This window comes from Polypterus senegalus, chromosome 14 (assembly GCF_016835505.1).
Source record: "Polypterus senegalus isolate Bchr_013 chromosome 14, ASM1683550v1, whole genome shotgun sequence".
In the NCBI taxonomy this organism is placed as follows: domain Eukaryota; kingdom Metazoa; phylum Chordata; class Cladistia; order Polypteriformes; family Polypteridae; genus Polypterus; species Polypterus senegalus.
In genome coordinates, this window is record NC_053167.1 from 23,551,550 (window position 1) to 23,568,930 (window position 17,381).

At 43.1% G+C, this 17,381-nt stretch overlaps 1 protein-coding gene across 1 annotated transcript in view; it reads right to left on the reverse strand.

The window, feature by feature from the left end:
- Positions 1-2,243: 2,243 nt before the first annotated feature.
- Positions 2,244-17,381, reverse strand: part of LOC120514940 (zinc finger and SCAN domain-containing protein 29-like) — a 28,865-nt gene continuing 13,727 nt past the window's right edge. Inside the window, exons 2-3 of the mRNA XM_039735598.1 lie at positions 3,508-3,666; positions 2,244-3,364 (exon numbers count right to left, since the gene is read on the reverse strand). Of these exons, the coding sequence (XP_039591532.1) occupies positions 3,105-3,364; positions 3,508-3,666 (419 nt within the window). The 3' untranslated portion in view covers positions 2,244-3,104. The remainder of the gene's footprint in view (positions 3,365-3,507; positions 3,667-17,381) is intronic.

Sequence of the window (17,381 nt, forward strand, 5' to 3'; positions counted from 1 at the left end):
GGCTTTCCATTGACCCTGATAATTCTCTCAATCTCTGCTATTAAAGAAAACCACCCCACACAGCATGATGTTGCCACCACATTGCACAGTTGGAATGGTACAATGCAAGTGATGTTTGGCCTCCTCTAGAAATGATGCTTACAATTGAGGCCAAACAGTTTAATCTTGTTTATCATAGTCCAAGAGTCCTTCAGGTGCTTTTTTTATGTGTTGTCTGACCATGCTGCCATAATGCCCAGATTTGTGGAGTGTTGTAATGGTGATTGTCTTTGTGGAAGTTTCTTCCATCTTCATACAGGTTGTCTGATGCTCGGCCAGATGACCATTCTGTTCTTGGTCACCTCTCACGCCATGGCCCTTCCCCACCCCCCAGATTGCTCAGTTTGCATCTGCTGCCAGGTTCAGAAAGAGTGGGGGTAGTTACATTTTGATACCATTTTAAAATTATGGAGGCCATTGAACCCTTAGAAACCTGTGGGACCATCTATGGACATGTGTGTGTCTTTTCTAATCACATGCAATCAGTGGAATTAAACACAGGTGGACTCCTAACAAGACACAGAAACATTTCAACAATGATCAATAGAATGGGATGCACCCAAGCCCTATTTCAAGTGTCATAACAAAGGGTCTTCATACATAAATCTCATGCATATCATCAGTGATGTAGCCTTGGATTATTGGGTGTTTTGGGAATTTCATTATCACAAAACCTCAACCTGGTTGACCCAGCCATGGTTGATCAGATCCCCATCTGGGCCTAAGTAGCATTAGACCATGGCTCACTTTTCCTAAACCACAGTCATCTTGAGGCCTCCCCAGCCTCTGTCCTTTTCCTGATGGGTTGATTCCTTGTGACAATTGATACCCAGAAGATGGACTGTCTTCCAAAAGAATTGGCCAGCAAACCCTCTACAGTCTACCTCTACAGGAAAACACCATCCTCCACCATATCTGAATACCCATCTCACTTCATCTCTGTGGCATCCTCCATGCTGTCGTCCAAGGAGACTGCGAACTCCAACATGACCACCTGGTGGTGACTCTGATAGTAACAATATGCCTGGCCTGAGCGTAGTCAACATAATGAACTCTGGGAAGTAGGATTGCTTCTCCAAGTTGAACTCTCACTGCCAGTCCTGGGACACTGGATCACTTACTTGTAAATACAAGTAAAGATATTCCATAACACAACTCTTAAACTTCCAACAGTGATGGAGCAGGGGAAAAACAGCAATTAATTTCTTGGATAGCCCAAAATCACACAGGCAATGACTTAATGGTCTTGAAGGGGGCCCGGTATTTTAGACAGCCCTCCAGCCTTGACTCTCCAAGAAGACAAGGAAATACTTCCGAAAAACCTTGTAGAAAAAAAAATTAAGAAATCTTCAAAGGGCAAATGAGAGAGAATGAGAGCCCTGTTAAGGTAGGTTGGGTGTGCAACAGGTGTCAGAAACAAAACAAACTCTGTTTGTGTACTGCATTATAAATTGTAGTAATCCTGTAGTAAGAACTCTGCTAATTTGAAGCAATGGAGGACAAGGGACTGCATATTGCTGTACCCATGATTCACTGCAAATCCTTTACAGAGATGGCTTATGAAGCCCTCTTCATGCATAGGCAGGCAGATGATGGCACAGCATGCTCAAAAGTCAGTAAAGGACTAAAGATATTTGGTAGGTTAAAGGCAAGTAATCTTATGAGAAGGGAACTACTTCCACTTTTTGGCTTAGTTGAATGCATAGCAACAACATGTCTCAAACTTTATTATGTACGAGGGGGCTTCACCCCCTGCTCGCTTCGCTCACCAACCCCCATGTTTAGTTTTCCGAATACACACTTTTATGATTTTTTTTCTTTGAATTGTTGCTATGGTGATTATTTTCTCTTTTTCAAGTAATAATTTCTGTTTGTTTGCGCTACCGCGATCTTTACTTTTTTTTTTATACTTTCTAATTTTCCTACTTTCATATTCTTTAACTTTCTCCACGTGTATCTTAAATTTTTTTTTTTTTGAGCTTTTCGATTTCCACTGCTTTCATAATCTCTAACCTGTTCTGCATGTGTATAGGGCCAACTTCCGGATTGGATGTGCTTTTTTTTCCAATTCCACTTGTTTTCTTATTTTCTGAATTTGCACCTAGATTATTCTTTTTCTTTTTTGTCTCTCCAACGCTTTTGAGCGTCTTTTCTCTGCGCTGCTTTCTTTTTCGTCGATGTTTCATTTATAATGTATTGTCCTTATAAGGTTTATATGCGCTGAGAGCCCTGGATCTGTGTCTGCTCAAATCCTTTACACGACTGAATGTTTTGCTGCCCGTTGTCTTATTTGATATTCTACATGTTCTATGTTATCACGAGACGGTCCTGGGTCAATCTCTTGGCACAAAGTCTCATGTTTAAGGTCCCCGCAAAATGCTCCGTGGCCATTCTCTTTCGTCTCGTGGGTCTATTAAGTGTTTTCCATGATCTTAACATGAAGATCACGTCTCGTCTCCCGTCTTTCTCTCCCAGGATTTTTTTTATAATAGAGAGGTATAAAACACCACAGTGAAGACTCTTAAGAAGCTGTGACATTGCTCAGCTCCACTTACTATCTATTGAGCGCAGATCAGGACGTGTTGGTTGCATCTCAGGCCTTTTTTAAAATTATTTCTGCAATTAGATGCTTTAATTTTTCACAATTTCTAAAGTTGTAGCAAATAAATATGGTTTTATTCAATATGACTGCTCGATTATATGCTGTGGGGTGCACAATGTTCCTAATAATGCTGTTTTGCTTAATTTTATTAAGCTAAGCAAGGGACAAAAAAGAAAACTATAATCATAAGCAGTTCATGAAAATCATGGAATCTATGTACAATAATGGATATACAGTGCAAGAAAATTGTAAAAAAATATATACGTATTAATTGAAAAATACATGGAAAGAGCTGAAATTATATACACATCACTGGTTGTAAAAGTGCAAGAAAAATGCTGAAGCTATATACGTTAATGGTCAGAACATTACAAGCATATCCAGAACAAGGCTGGTCTGAAAAATATAAAAATTTAGACATGTAAAACTTTGAAAATAAAAATCAGTCAAACTTTATGTCCTTCTACTGGCGGCCTCTACTCAGAACCTGAACAAGCTGTCCAAGGACAGCTATGAAGTTATTATTAAAAGACGCCGTCTCTGCTGTCTGAGCTGCCCGTGCCTCAGCCTCGGCTGCTCGAGCCTTGGCTTCATCTTCCCGGAGCAGTTGTAGATGTCTCTCCCGCTGATCCAGTAACTTCCCCAACATTTCCTGGTTCTTCTGATCCACTTCTCGCAAGACATCACAGATATCTGGCCAACCAGTATCCCTTCGCCTTTTTCCTAATGATCCAAAAATGAAGTGTTCATACAGAGCTTCTCTCAAAGCACAAATAAATTCACACTTCAATTGTATAACTCATTTTATCCAAAACTGCTTTCATGTTTTCACTACTTGCATCACCTACACATGGCCGAATACTTACCTAAAATCGATTTATGTTTTTTTTGGCTGTTTGCTGGAGTGACCATTTTCTCTGGTGAACTTTCTGGTGTTTGTGGAATGCGGATGACAGCAACTTCGGAATCACTTGGGTAATCAACTTCTAGACACTGAGTTAATTCTGAAGACTGCTCAGATGAACCTGAAAACAAGCACAATATAACTATAAATAAACAAACACTTTCTGCAATTTTACCAAGGATGTAAACAAGAATTTGTGAGAACTTTAAGGCAGTAATGAGTACTTTTTTCTTATCTGTCAGACACACAGTAAGCTTATAAAGTATACTTAAAGGTCCATTACCTTGCAGTATACTTTTTTTAAACTTCTGTATCATCCTGATTCTACTGTATAGAATGTAAATCTACTACCATGTATGGCTGCGAGTAATAGTAGTACTAGAAACGTATAGAAAAAATTTAATTTAAAACATTACGTTACCCGAGATACTTGGTGGCATAGCTGGGTAAAAACATGCTTTAAATGTGCTGGATACTGTACAAAACATTATGCTTTGAAATGATCAAGACTTCCTGCCACAGTAGGGCCGTGCCATGTCATATCATCCATGATAACAACAGTATGAACTTTTTATGTGATAAAAAGTGTCATCTCACGATATCAATAATATAGCAATGCATTGCATTGACAGTGCCCTCCATTATTATTGGCACCCCTTGTAAAAATTAGTAAGAAGTGTCAAAAAAATTCACTGTTTGCTGAAGAACCATCATCTTGCACTGAAAAAATGAGAAACATCTGACTTTTAACTGAAACAAGTTAATTCAAAGAAAAACAAAGCTCTCATCAAGAAATAAATATTTTTAACAAAACACAAGAGCCACAATTGTTGGTACCCTTGGAAATTAAAGTGAAACAATGTAACTGAAGCATGTTTCCCATTTAAATTGGACATTAAGTTGATTGAAGTGTACAGGAACTTTCTAGCTGAAATTAATGACTTCCTGATTAACTTGGATACAAATGTTAGGAGACACAGAACCAAATTTCCGTAGCCAACCATCATCATGGCAAAGAAAAGAGAACACTCAATCCAAATGAGGAAGAAGTGTGTTTTCCTTCATAACTCAGGGAGCGGTTGTAAAGAAGTACAGTGGTACCTCGGTATACGTCCTTAATCCGTTCCAGATCCTATGACTTATACCAAACAGGACGTATACCAAACAAATGTTTCCCATTAGAAATAACGGGAAAATGATGAATCCGTTCCCATGAAAAAAAATCGTATTGTTATTAGCATATTATACATTGATGGGGTTGTATAAAATAATTTAAACACTGCTTAATACTAAAATACATAAATACAAAAGCAATTAGATGAAATAAATGAAAATTTAACCACGCTGTACCTTTTAATAACATCTTTGTTTTTCACAATTGTAGATACCGCCGTTCACGGCATACGGTATGCAGCAGCCAAGTCCCGGATACGAATGCCACCTTCATACTTTTCAACAATCAATTCAAATTTACGCGAAAATTCACAGAAAGTTAATAGCGCGTACTGACGCTCGTGGGCAGTCATGGCTTTGTCTCGAGAGGGGTAAACAAGGGTAGTGCGTGGGTTGTTCATTGAATGCTAGCAACTGGCGTACTGATGCTCATGGGCAGACATGGCTTTGTCTCAAAAGAGGTAAACACGAGTAGCGCGCGGGTTGTTCACTGAATGCTATTATTTTACCCCCATGTACAGTGAGAAGGATGGTAAGAGAGGCAATAATATAATAATATTTCCATTGATCACTGTTGGGGAATTGAAAGAAAAGTTAGAATCCTGGGGTTATTAAGTCTCCAGAACCACCATCAGACAGCATCTCCATGCCAACAGATTATTTGAAAGGTATGCCAGAAAGAAGCCTTTTCTGTCAGTTATCCACAAATGTAAGCACCTGGAGTTTGTAAAATGTTACTACAACTTTGGCTGTTCTGATGAAACAGTCAAAACGTACTTTTTGGCAATAAACACGCAAAATGCGTTTGTTGTAAAAACAAGGATGGCTATACTGAAAAGAACCTTATCCCAACTGTGAAATATGGTTGATGTTCTGTTATGTTGTGGGGCTGTTTTTCTTCCAAAGTCCCTGGAAACATTGGCATCATGGATTCCAAGAAATATCAGGAAAATGTTAAATCAAAACCTGGCTGCCTCCGCCAGATAATGCGAGGAGGCTGCAGAATTAAATCTTTCAATACCCACAAATTTAATTATCCATCTGAAGAACCACCGTAACAAATTACACGCAGAATTCCTAGCAGCTAATGCTACCAAAACAAAAGTTAAATCAGACGCTACTGGGCTCACTAGCAGTAGCATCATACAGCAAACCCTTCAAAACGTAAAGACGTTTCCTTAAGACAGTGCTAAAGTTATGCTAAAGGCATAACTACTAAAATAATGGAAATAATCGCACTTGACGACCAACCTATTTCCCCTAGTTGAGAACGAGGGATTTCATCGGCTACTACATCATTTAGAACCTCAATACCCTCTTCAAAACCAGCGATACTTTACAGATGTCTCACTGCCTGCATTATATGATGTGATTGATACACATATCCATGAGCGTTTAAGAAACAATGTCACCAGCATTAGCTTCACTACAGATATGTGGAGCTCAGAGGTCAGCCCCGTGAGGCTAACGGCACACTGGATTGACAAATGTTTTGAGACAAAAAGAATGGAGTTGCACGCTAATGAGTTCTCCGGTTCTCATTCTGCAACTTTCATTGCACAAGCTTTTGATTCCATGTTAATGAACTGGAACATTTCAAAAACGAATATGCATGTTGTGCTTCGCAACAACATTCGCAATATGGTAAAAGCTATGGAAGAATGTGGCGTTAAAAGTTTAAGCTGCATGGCTCACACTTTGCAGGTTGCCAAAAATGAAGGCTTATGGAGCCAGAGAAGCATCTCCAACTGTGTTGCCATTGGGAGGCAAATAGTTACTCATTTTAAGCACTCACAGCTCGCTATTTTGCGGCTGAGAAAAATAAAAACAGACATTGATTCCCCAACAAGAATGCTTCAGCAGGATATGCCGACTCGTTGGAACAGCACATCATATATGCTGAAAAGTCTGGTTGATCAGAAGCGCTCTTGCTGCTTGTGGTGCTGAATTCAAGGTTCCTGCTTCTGTCATGGTGCATCAATGAGGACTTGTGGAAAACATGATTACTCTACTCAAACCATTCGAGCAATTTACTAAATACATAAGCACGCATTCACCTACAATTGCGGATGTGATTCCGTCTGTTCAAGCTCTACAAGACAGATTCCGGAGTTCAGACAGTGAAAACCACACTTTCGAAGGGTGTCACAAAGCACTTCAGTGGTGCATTCTCCAAGCCACTATATTATCTATCTACTGTCCTTGATCTACAGTACAAAGATCAATTTTTGACAAAATATACCAAAAAACAAACACTGTCAGCTGATGAAGGAGATGCACAGAGCAACAGTGAACCACAAGAGAAAAAGATTTACACTCAGAAAGATGTTTCTGCTTCAATGCTGGAGATGTATGAAGAAATTCTTGAAGAGAATTTGTATCCGGCTGCAAAACCACATTCTACTGCTGCTGAGCTAAAATAACAGAATCATAAAATTACCAACAATAATCATTCTAATTGGGATGACCAGACGTCCCAAATGAAGAAAAAAAAAACTTTTTTAAGGATTTAATTTTTTTTTTTTTTTTAAATACACAATCCATACACTGCAGCTTCCTAATATCCAATCAGTATCATTATGAATTTGCCGTAAACTTACAGTAGGCACTGTGAGGCAGCTTGCTGGGACCATGCATAACCTAAGAGTGCTGGGAAAACTGTTCCACAAACATTAGCTGAGAACAAAAGGAACAGGTTAACTATATCACCTCACCATTTTCTCAGGTTTTTACAATTTATGTTTGCCAGATTGCCTACAAAACAATTATTGCAGTGTTGCAGTTTGAGGGTGTTTCCATTTTGGACAGTGGAGTCGTTCTGGAAAAATATTGGAGGAATTTAATTTAGTGGGTACTTAACAAAAAGGAGGACAGTTTCTGCATGCTAGAATGCAGCTTCAAGTTTTGTACCTTGTGAAAGATGTGTCTCCTGTGTCTAAACTGAAAAGATTTTAAGACAAGATCTACTCCAGTTTTAATGTAAGCATTACTTTAAAACAAAATCACCCTAAAATATACAGCAGTCTCTCAATATTTCAAAGCACACCTGTGTTATAAAGTGTTTCGTTGTGGAACAGCTTATGCTGTATCTCCTAAAAGTGCATCTGCATCACACTTTATAGAATGCCCTTTATACCCAAATCATTATATGTCATGCTTTCAAAATCAGTTTTATTAATGGTGGAGGTTGGTAGAGATGGTTGTCCTGTTTTTCTAAACCACAAGTTTGGTCAAACTGATAATTTATTATTTTTTATTATAATAAAGATAAACGTTTGTAAACTTGTTCTTTTTTTTTTTTTTTTTCAGCTGAATAACTATCTCAGTGAGTCCCCTATCTCCAGAAATAACTGTGCCCTCCAGTATTGGAAAAGCGATGCAGCCCATTTCCCAACCTTGGCCAAGGCAGCGATCAAGTACCTATCGGCACCTTGTACCAGTGTAGACATGTGAACATCTTTTTTCATCTGTGTCAAATATAGCATATGAAAAAAGAAACAGACTTGCTGGTGAACAGGATGAAATGCTTTTTTTTGTTAAGAAAAACCTACCATTTGTGCTTCTAAAGAAGCCAACTTAAGACCAGGGTTACTCTCCTCATTGTACCTTTTATTTTAGTTTTACTTAAAGTAATATATGTCTGATTATGGCACAAAAAATATGCATTAATTTTTTTGTTAATACAGTCAGGTCCATAAATATTTGGACTGACACAACTTTTTTCTAATTTTGGTTCTGTACATTACCATAATGAATTTTAAATTAAAGAACTCAGATGCAGTTGAAGTGCAGTCTTTCAGCTTTAATTTGGTGGGTTGAATAAAAAGATTGCATAAAAATGTGAGGGAACTAAAGCATTTTTTTAACACAATCCCTTTATTTCAGGGGCTCAAAAGTAATTGGACAAATTAAATAACTGGAAATAAAATGTTCATTTCTAATACTTGGTTGAAAACCTTTTGCTGGCAATGACAGCCTGAAGTCGTGAACTCATGGACATCACCAGATGCTGGGTTTCCTCCTTTTTAATGATGTGCCAGACCTTTACTGCAGCGGCTTTCAGTTGCTGTTTGTTTGTGGGCCTTTCTGTCCGAAGTTTAGTCTTCAACAAGTGAAATGCATGCACAGTTGGGTTAAGATCAGGTGACTGACTTGGCCATTCAAGAATTTTCCATGTCTATGCTTTAATAAACTCCTGGGTTGATTTGGCTGTATGTTTTGGGTCATTGTCCATCTGTATCATGAAATGCCGCCCAATCAATTTGACTGCATTTAGCTGGATTTGAGCAGACAGTATGTCTCTGAACACCTCAGAATTCATTCGGCTGCTTCTGTCCTGTGTCACATCATCAATAAACACTAATGTCCCAGTGCCACTGGCAGCCATGCACGCCCAAGCCATCACACTGCCTCCACCGTGTTTTACAGATGATGTGGTATGCTTTGAATAATGAGCTTTTCTACGCCTTCTCCATGCATTTTTCTTGCCATCGTTCTGGTACAGGTTGGTTTCATCTGTCCAAAGAATGTTTTTTCCAGAACTGTGCTGGCTTTTTTAGATGTTCTTTAGCAAAGTCCAATCTAGCCTTTCTATTCTTGAGGCTTATGAGTGGCTTGCACCTTACAGTGTGCCCTCTGTATTTACTTTCATGCAGTCATCTCTTTATGGTAGACTTGGACATTGATATGCCTACCTCCTGGAGATTGTTGTTCACTTGGTTGGCTGTTGTGAAGGGGTTTCTCTTCACCATGGAAATGATTCTGCGATCATCCACCACTGTTGTCTTCCATGGACGTCCAGGTCTTTTTGCGTTGCGGAGTTCAACAGTAGTTGCTTAATTTCTGAGGACGTACCAAACTGTAGATTTTACCACTCGTAATATTGTAGCAATTTCTCGGATTGGTTTTTTCTGTTTTCGCAGCTTAAGGATGGCTTCTTTCACCTGCATGGAGAGCTTCTTTGACCACATGTTGTCTGTTCATAGTAAAATCTTCCACATGCAAGCACCACACCTCAAATCAACTCCAGGCCTTTAATATGCTTAATTGATAATGACATAACAATGGACTTGCCCACACCTGCTCATGAAATAGCCTTTGAGTCAATTGTCCAATTACTTTTGAGCCCATGAAATGAAGGGATTATGTTAAAAAATGCTTTAGCTGCCTCACATTTTTATGCAATCATTTTGTTCACCCGACTGAATTAAAGCTCAAAGTCTGAACTTCAACTGCATCCGAGTTGTTTCATTTAAAATTCATTGTGGTAATGTACATAACAAAATTAGAAAAAAGTTGTTTCTGTCCAAATATTTATGAACCCAACTATATACCCAATAATCTGTAATGTCATGATGTCGTGATGTGCTTAACTTACCCCGAATGTGTATGTAAAACAGATTTTTGTACATGACTTGGAGAATGTTTTCTATAGAGACGAGCGATATCTTGTTCTTTTTTCCCCCCACAGAAAATACTGGCTGCTTATATCTATAGTAAAGAAGAGCTTAAAAGTCAGCAAGTTAATAAAAAAAGGTCACCTCTGTTTCACTTGCTACAATTGTTTTTTTGATAATAAATAATACATTTTCAACAAAACTAAAACATTCAAACCTGAAGTAAATAAAAAAAAAAAATTGCCCATTGGTTATTGCCATTGGCAAAAATGGACAAAAACATATCGGTTATGGGTATCGCCCAGAATTTCCATATCAGTGCATTACTACTGTATAGTGTATACAATATTGTGTCACTAATATTGCACAATAATGCTGCAGCTGCTGGCAACTTGTGGCAACAGATTCACAATTCAAATTAGTCAGTCATCAATGACAGTAGCTCATTGGAAAAGATGGAAAATTCCTTTCATTTTGTGTGCACTAACAAATGTTGCTGCCTCCAAGCTGCAATCACCAATAAAACTTTACTCAGTATTTTTCTACATCGCCATAAATATCATTAGTGCAATTTACCTTGAAATATGATGATATAATTTTGAGGCTATTTTGCTCACCCCTAACAGCCCTATTGCTTCAACGCTCACTTTATGCTATCAAGAGATAAGCAGTGTGCATGGTACAGCACAAAATTGTGCAGGACACTGGGGAGGGTGGAGTATGTCAATGGTCTGAAAACTGGTATCAATAATGAAGTCAAAATTTTATAACTGATTCAGACTACTACCATGCACTAATAGTATGTCATTTCATGGCATCTAACTACAGATATTGTGACATGCAAGTCTGTGTCTTGCACCCCAAAAACGAGTCTCAGTACTTTAGCAAAATCAGCTTTATTCAACTTAAAACAGGGACAGCAAGGTTATTTATTGTAGCGGATCTATCAGTTCAACTATACACAAACACAGCAAACAGGTAGGGCTGGAGCCAGCTGGAAGTTTTTTCTGTGGCCTTGGCAATGGACAATCAATCCTCAACAGACATCTGCGTGGGTTTCCCCTGGGTGCTCCGGTTTCCTCCCACAGTCCAAAGACTAAATTGTCCCTAGTGTGTGCTTGGTGTGTGTGCCCTGTGCTGGTCTGGCGCCCTGCCCAAGGTTTATTCTGCCTTGTGCCCTGTGTTGTCTGGGATTGGCTCCAGCAGACCTCCATGACCCTGCAGTTAGGATATAGCGGGTTGGAAAATGACTGACTGACTGAAATCTTAATACTCTGTAGTTCCTTTTTTTTTATTAAAATAAAAAAAAAACTGGTTAGGAGTTCTGGATAAACATTTTTACCATTGAGCTTGTAACGGCCGACCCCTTATTCCCAGCCGGCAGCTACACCTCCAAGACCTGTGGCCTGGATAATTAACTGAGAACCTTTCCTGTCAAGCCGTACTCTTACACAGATAAACTTTCCCCCCCAATCGACGGTTTGAAATGCAAAGACAATAAGCAGAATGTAAAATTAAACAAGAATAAATGTATTAAATGACACAAGACACGCCACAAGACAAATGTACACCCAAATATTCCTCCACCCCAACAATCCCAAAGCAACACTGACAATATATATATACAAATCCCCTCCCTTGTCCACGTAACATATAACACACACCACACAAACGACAAATGGCTAGCAAACAGAATGAGTGTGAACTTGAGTCCGATACGTGAATAAATGTCCTGAATACGGGTACTGATTAGTGGCGATTGTAATGTTTGTATTTCCCGGCGTTTGGAACAACCTCACCGTGATTCCTCGGCGTGTGGTGAATGATGATTCGACCCCGGGGTCTTCAGCGGCAAGCAGGTTGAAAGGCAGTCGGATGAATGAAAACAAACTGGATGAAGCGCAATGGAATGAACGGCAGGCAGGTTGTGATCGTGAATGCGATATTGTTCTCCTCTTTTTCTCTCTCTCTCTCGTGCTAGTTCTCCTCTTCGTCTCCTCCTCTTCTCCTTAAATAGTCCGTGACAGTAGTAATTGATTAATTGATATACAGGTGCTTTCCAGATTAGTGGTTGTGAACTCCTCCCATCATCCATCCTCCTTACGGGACAACATTAACTGATACACATACACGCAGTCAATGGGACAATGAAACGAGACACACACAGCACTGACATTTAAACACTATGTGGCACCGCTACATTCCCCCAACCTTGGACAAGGGAGGGCGGCACGGCTTGAGGTTGGCCACATGGATGGTGTCTAACTTGGAGGCAGCGCCGATACCCCTTTGGATCTGGAAATTGACTGGACCTGTTTGATGAATGATTTTAGCTGGACCTAACCATTTAGGCGCTAGCTTGGCGGAGAATTTTCTGCTGGCATCTGAGAGATGGTGAGCTCTAATCCAGACCAAATCACCCGGCTGGAAGTGCGCTTCCCTCCGCGGGCATTATACAACTTGGCGTGTCTGGATGTCGAACTCACCAACCTCCCTTGGATTCTCCGCCGTAAACCCTCTACCTTAACCAAATTATTGTAACTGGTGGTTTCTGGACTAGGGGTGCTGGGAAGGAGTCGGTCGAGTGGGCCCTTAAGCTGTCTGCCCAGCGCAACCAAAGCAGGCGTCTCACCTGTGGCTTCATGCACCGTGGAGTTCAGGGCAAACCGGAGCTCGGGGAGCCATTTATCCCAGTCCTGATGGCGTTCACCCACATAGGAGGCGATCATGTTCTTCAGGGTCCGTTCACTCGCTCCGTCATGTTGGCCTGGGGATGGTAAGCGGTGGTGAGGTTTTTCTTCACTCCCCAGGCTGCATAAAGTTCATCCAATATGGAGCTTGTGAACTGCGGACCCGATCCGAGATGATGTTTCTTGGCACCCCCCAGCGGGTGAAGATTTCGTTCTTCAGGATGGAGCATATTTTGTTAGCCCTTGCATCGGCTAACGCAAACAGCTCCACCCACTTCGAAAAATAGTCTACTACTACCATCAGGACGGTCTTCCTCGAGCTGGTGATAGGAAATGGCCCCATTAGGTCGACTCCCAAAGTCTCTCCTGGTCCATCTGCGATTGTCGATTGAAGTAATCCCCCGGTTTACCAGGTGGGTTTTTAGTTGTTGGCAGGTCACACGTCTTCACGTGGTGGCACACGTCTTTCGGACAGACGGCCACCACGCAACCCCAGAATCTTTAATAAAGTTTTTGTCCTTCCAAGGTGACCACCTAAAGGACTGTCATGGTAGTGCTTCAGAAAGTCGGGGACGAGCTCTTCCGGGACCACAAGTTGATGTTGCAGACCCCCAAGGGTGGATGGAATAGTCCTGTACAAGACCCCCTGGAGGTCCACAAAGTGTACCCGGTCAGTCCGCTGTTGCTCCAGCCCTTCCCTGATGTTCTGGCAGAATGGACTGGTAGCTTGTGCTTGGGCCAGGTCTTCAAGGCTCCTTGGCAGAGGGAGGATCATCTTTTCGCCTCTGCCAAACACACCATCCCGATGGCTCCGATACCCTAGACAGTGCATCCGGCACGATGTTACCACAGCCCTTCCGGTAAGTCACCCTGAACGTAAAATTCTGGAGGCGGAGGACCCACCTGGTCAGGCGGGAGGAGGTCTTGGTGATTGAACACCCAGGTCAGAGCGTGATGGTCGGTGTACACTTCAATTCAACCCCTCCAGATAATGTCTCCATTTCTCCACAGCCCACACGACAGCCAAGCACTCCTTCTCAGCTGTCGAGTAGTTCAGCTCAGCGCCGCGCAAAACTCGTGAGGCGACGCGATGACATGTTCAGCCTGGTTAATTCTCTGAGTGAGCACGCGCCGAGCCCCAGGTTGCTGGCATCAGTTTGTACCTGGAAGGTGAGCTGTGGATCTGGTTGGGCCAGAACGGGTGGCTCTTGTAGGTGGCTCTTTAGTCGCTCGACCGCGTCCTGGCATTCTGTGGTCCACTCCCACGGGACATCTTTTTTTCTAAGCTGGTTCAAGGGAGCCGCTATATCTGCCATCCGGGAATAAACTTATGGTACCACCCCACTAACCCAAGAAAACGTTGCAACGACTTCAAATCTGTGGGGTGGGGTACTCCCGGATGGCCAAGGTCTTCGGGGTCTACAGCGACCCCTCCGATGAAAGAATGTGCCCGAGGAAGCGTATGTGGGGTTGAATGAAGGTACACTTCTTCGTGTTCAGCGTAAGGTGCGCTTGATGAAACGCTGGAAGATGGTGTCTAAATCCGGAGATGTTGATTTATAGAAGGGGAGTAAACAATGGCGTCATCGATGTATACAAGCAGATCTTGCCTATCAACCCCCTCAGAACCTGCTCCATGAGCCGCTGGAAAGTGGCCCCAGCATTTTTAAGCCCAAAAGGCATGACATTGAACTGGAACAGGCCTTCAGGGGTGATGACTGCCGTCTTCTTCTTACTCCCCTCATCCATCGGCACCTGCCAATAGCCACTGCGGAGATCTAAGGTGCTAAATACTGCAGCTCCATGCAGTGACTCCAGGATTTCATGAACCAGGGGCATGGGATATGCGTCCAGGCTCGTCTTCTCGTTAACCCCCTGTAGTCCACACAGAAACGATAGGAATTATCCGCTTCTTCACGAGGACCACAGGGGCGCCAGGAGGAGGAAGATGGTTCTATTATTCCCTCGGCGAGCATCCGATCGAGGTGTTCTTTAATGACGCCTCTTCAGTGGAGAAACCGGTAAGCTCGGTGCCTTATAGGGACTTCGTCCAAGGTGTGGACCATGTGGGTCACCCCACGGGCAACTCCTAACTTCTCCGTCCACACCTCGCCCACTTCTTCAGCACCGGCCTCACCTCTTCAGGTTGTCCCTCCACTGGGGCTGCCGCCGAGGTGCTGCGCGCTCCTCTCTGCTGCGTAAAACCCGATAAATTCAGAGCCCAGATCTTCTTTGGATTTGTAAATGAATTCGCATATCCCTTCCCCCGGTACCGTATACCCCCTGGGACTGAGATGGATGGTCATCCTCATGGTGGCTAGAGAATCCAGCCCAAGGAGTAACGGAACTGACAGGTGCTGGTCCTCCAGGACATACGTATCCATATCCCAGGTGGTGGCGAGTACACTGTACCTCAAGGGGACTCTGCCCAGGGCCTTGTGTTCACTCCCATCCGCCAATACAAATCGGACGGACGGGACAGATGTTAATTTGTCTGTCGGTCGGCTGATCTTCTCCCACATGCTTGAGCGGATTAGAGTGTGATGGCTCCCGGTATCCACCACCGCATCCATCTGCCACCCCGCAGCCTCACTGGGACAATCAGAAGGGGCGTGCTCGCTTGCATAATGGCGAGATCGGCTTCCGACCGCAAGGTTTGGCTCGTTGTGGTTTTAGGGGCTGGGTTTCTCGTGTACTGGCCTGAACTTTGTGCCAGTACGTCTTTGAGTTTCCCCAGTCCCGTTCCACTTGGGAGCCTACCTCACCAAGTCCTCCACCGATCCCACCACCCCCCTGAGACTCCCAGCTAACCGCGGGTTACAGGCATTAAGGACGCGGCGGACCACCTCTTCTTCAGCCATAGCGGCCGCCACTTCAAACACAAAGCCCGGTATTCATAGGCGAAGTCCCGGATGGTTTGTGAAGGTAGTTGCACCATGGACCGCAGCTTGTCCTCCAGTTCGGTCTCGTAGTCTTCCGGAAGAAAAGCGCGAGGAAAGATCGACGAAAGGATCCCCAGTCGAAAATAGTCTTCTTAGCCGTCAGCCACCAGCTCCGCACCGTCCCGAGAGGGATGTCCCTATCACCCCAATTAGCTCTTCCGGGGTTAGAGGGTTAACGGCCAGGTACGCCTCCCCGTCCTCCACAAAGTTCAGGACATCATCGACATTATAGGGAGCCCCTAACTTGGGAAAAGACAGGCGCACCCCAGGAACAAATGGCCGATTGAGGCATGCGCTCCCCTCCCGAGATACGTACGGCGTTGAATGACGGGGCGACGGTCTTATCTTCTGGAGACACCTTTGGACTTCCCCCTGAAGAGAATCTTGCCAGCGTCAATCCTGCCTCTGGAGGCACAACACATTTCCGCCCCAGGAGTTGAACTTGCTCGTTGATGTATTCTTTCATTTCCTCCTGGGAGCTGCTGATGCGAGCCCGCAAGGCTGCTTCACGCCAGCGTACTTCGCAACCTCGCGGATCTTCTCCTCCAGCCGGGTTATTTGTTGCGCCAGATCTTCCCACAGAGGCGAGACGTCCTCCAGGCCTTCCTCTTCAGGTCCACGGTGATCTTCGAGGTACAGCGACTGCAAAGAATCCACCACCTCTCGCACCGCTGAACACGCTCTGACCGTGACGTGCCGCGCCCCGGCTACTCCATCATCACACCGAATCAAAGCAATGGTGTCGTCCTGCTCGGCACGCCCTAAAGACATGTTAATTCGGGAAAGTTTAAAGGCAGACAGTGATCGAATTAAATAAAGATTCCTCAGAGAGGGCACCACTTATGTAACGGCCGACCCCTTATTCCCAGCCGGCAGCTACACCTCCAAGACCTGTGGCCTGGATAATTGACTGAGAAACCTTTCCTGTCAAGCCGTACTCCTACACAGATAAACTTTCCCCCCCAATCGACGGTTTGAAATGCAAAGACAATAAGCAGAATGTAAAATTAAACAAGAATAAATGTATTAAATGACACAAGACACGCCACAAGACAAATGTACACCCAAATATTCCTCCACCCCAACAATCCCAAAGCAACACTGACAATATATATATACAAATCCCCTCCCTTGTCCACGTAACATATAACACACACCACACAAACGACAAATGGCTAGCAAACAGAATGAGTGTGAACTTGAGTCTGACACGTGAATAAATGTCCTGAATACGGGTACTGATTAGTGGCGATTGTAATGTTTGTATTTCCCGGCGTTTGGAACAACCTCACCGTGATTCCTCGGCGTGTGGTGAATGATGATTCGACCCCGGGTCTTCAGCGCAAGCAGGTTGAAAGGCAGTCCGGATGAATGAAAAACAAACTGGATGAAGGCGCAATGGAATGATTCGGCAGGCAAGTTGTGATCGTGAATGAGATATTGTTCTCCTTTCTCTCTCTCTCGTGCTAGTTCTCCCTTCGTCTCCTCCTCTTCTCCTTAAATAGTCCGTGACAGTAGTAATTGATTAATTGATATACACAGGTGCTTTCCAGATTAGTGGTTGTGAACTCCTACCATCATCCATCCTCCTTTACGGGGACAACATTAACTGATACACATACACGCAGTCAATGG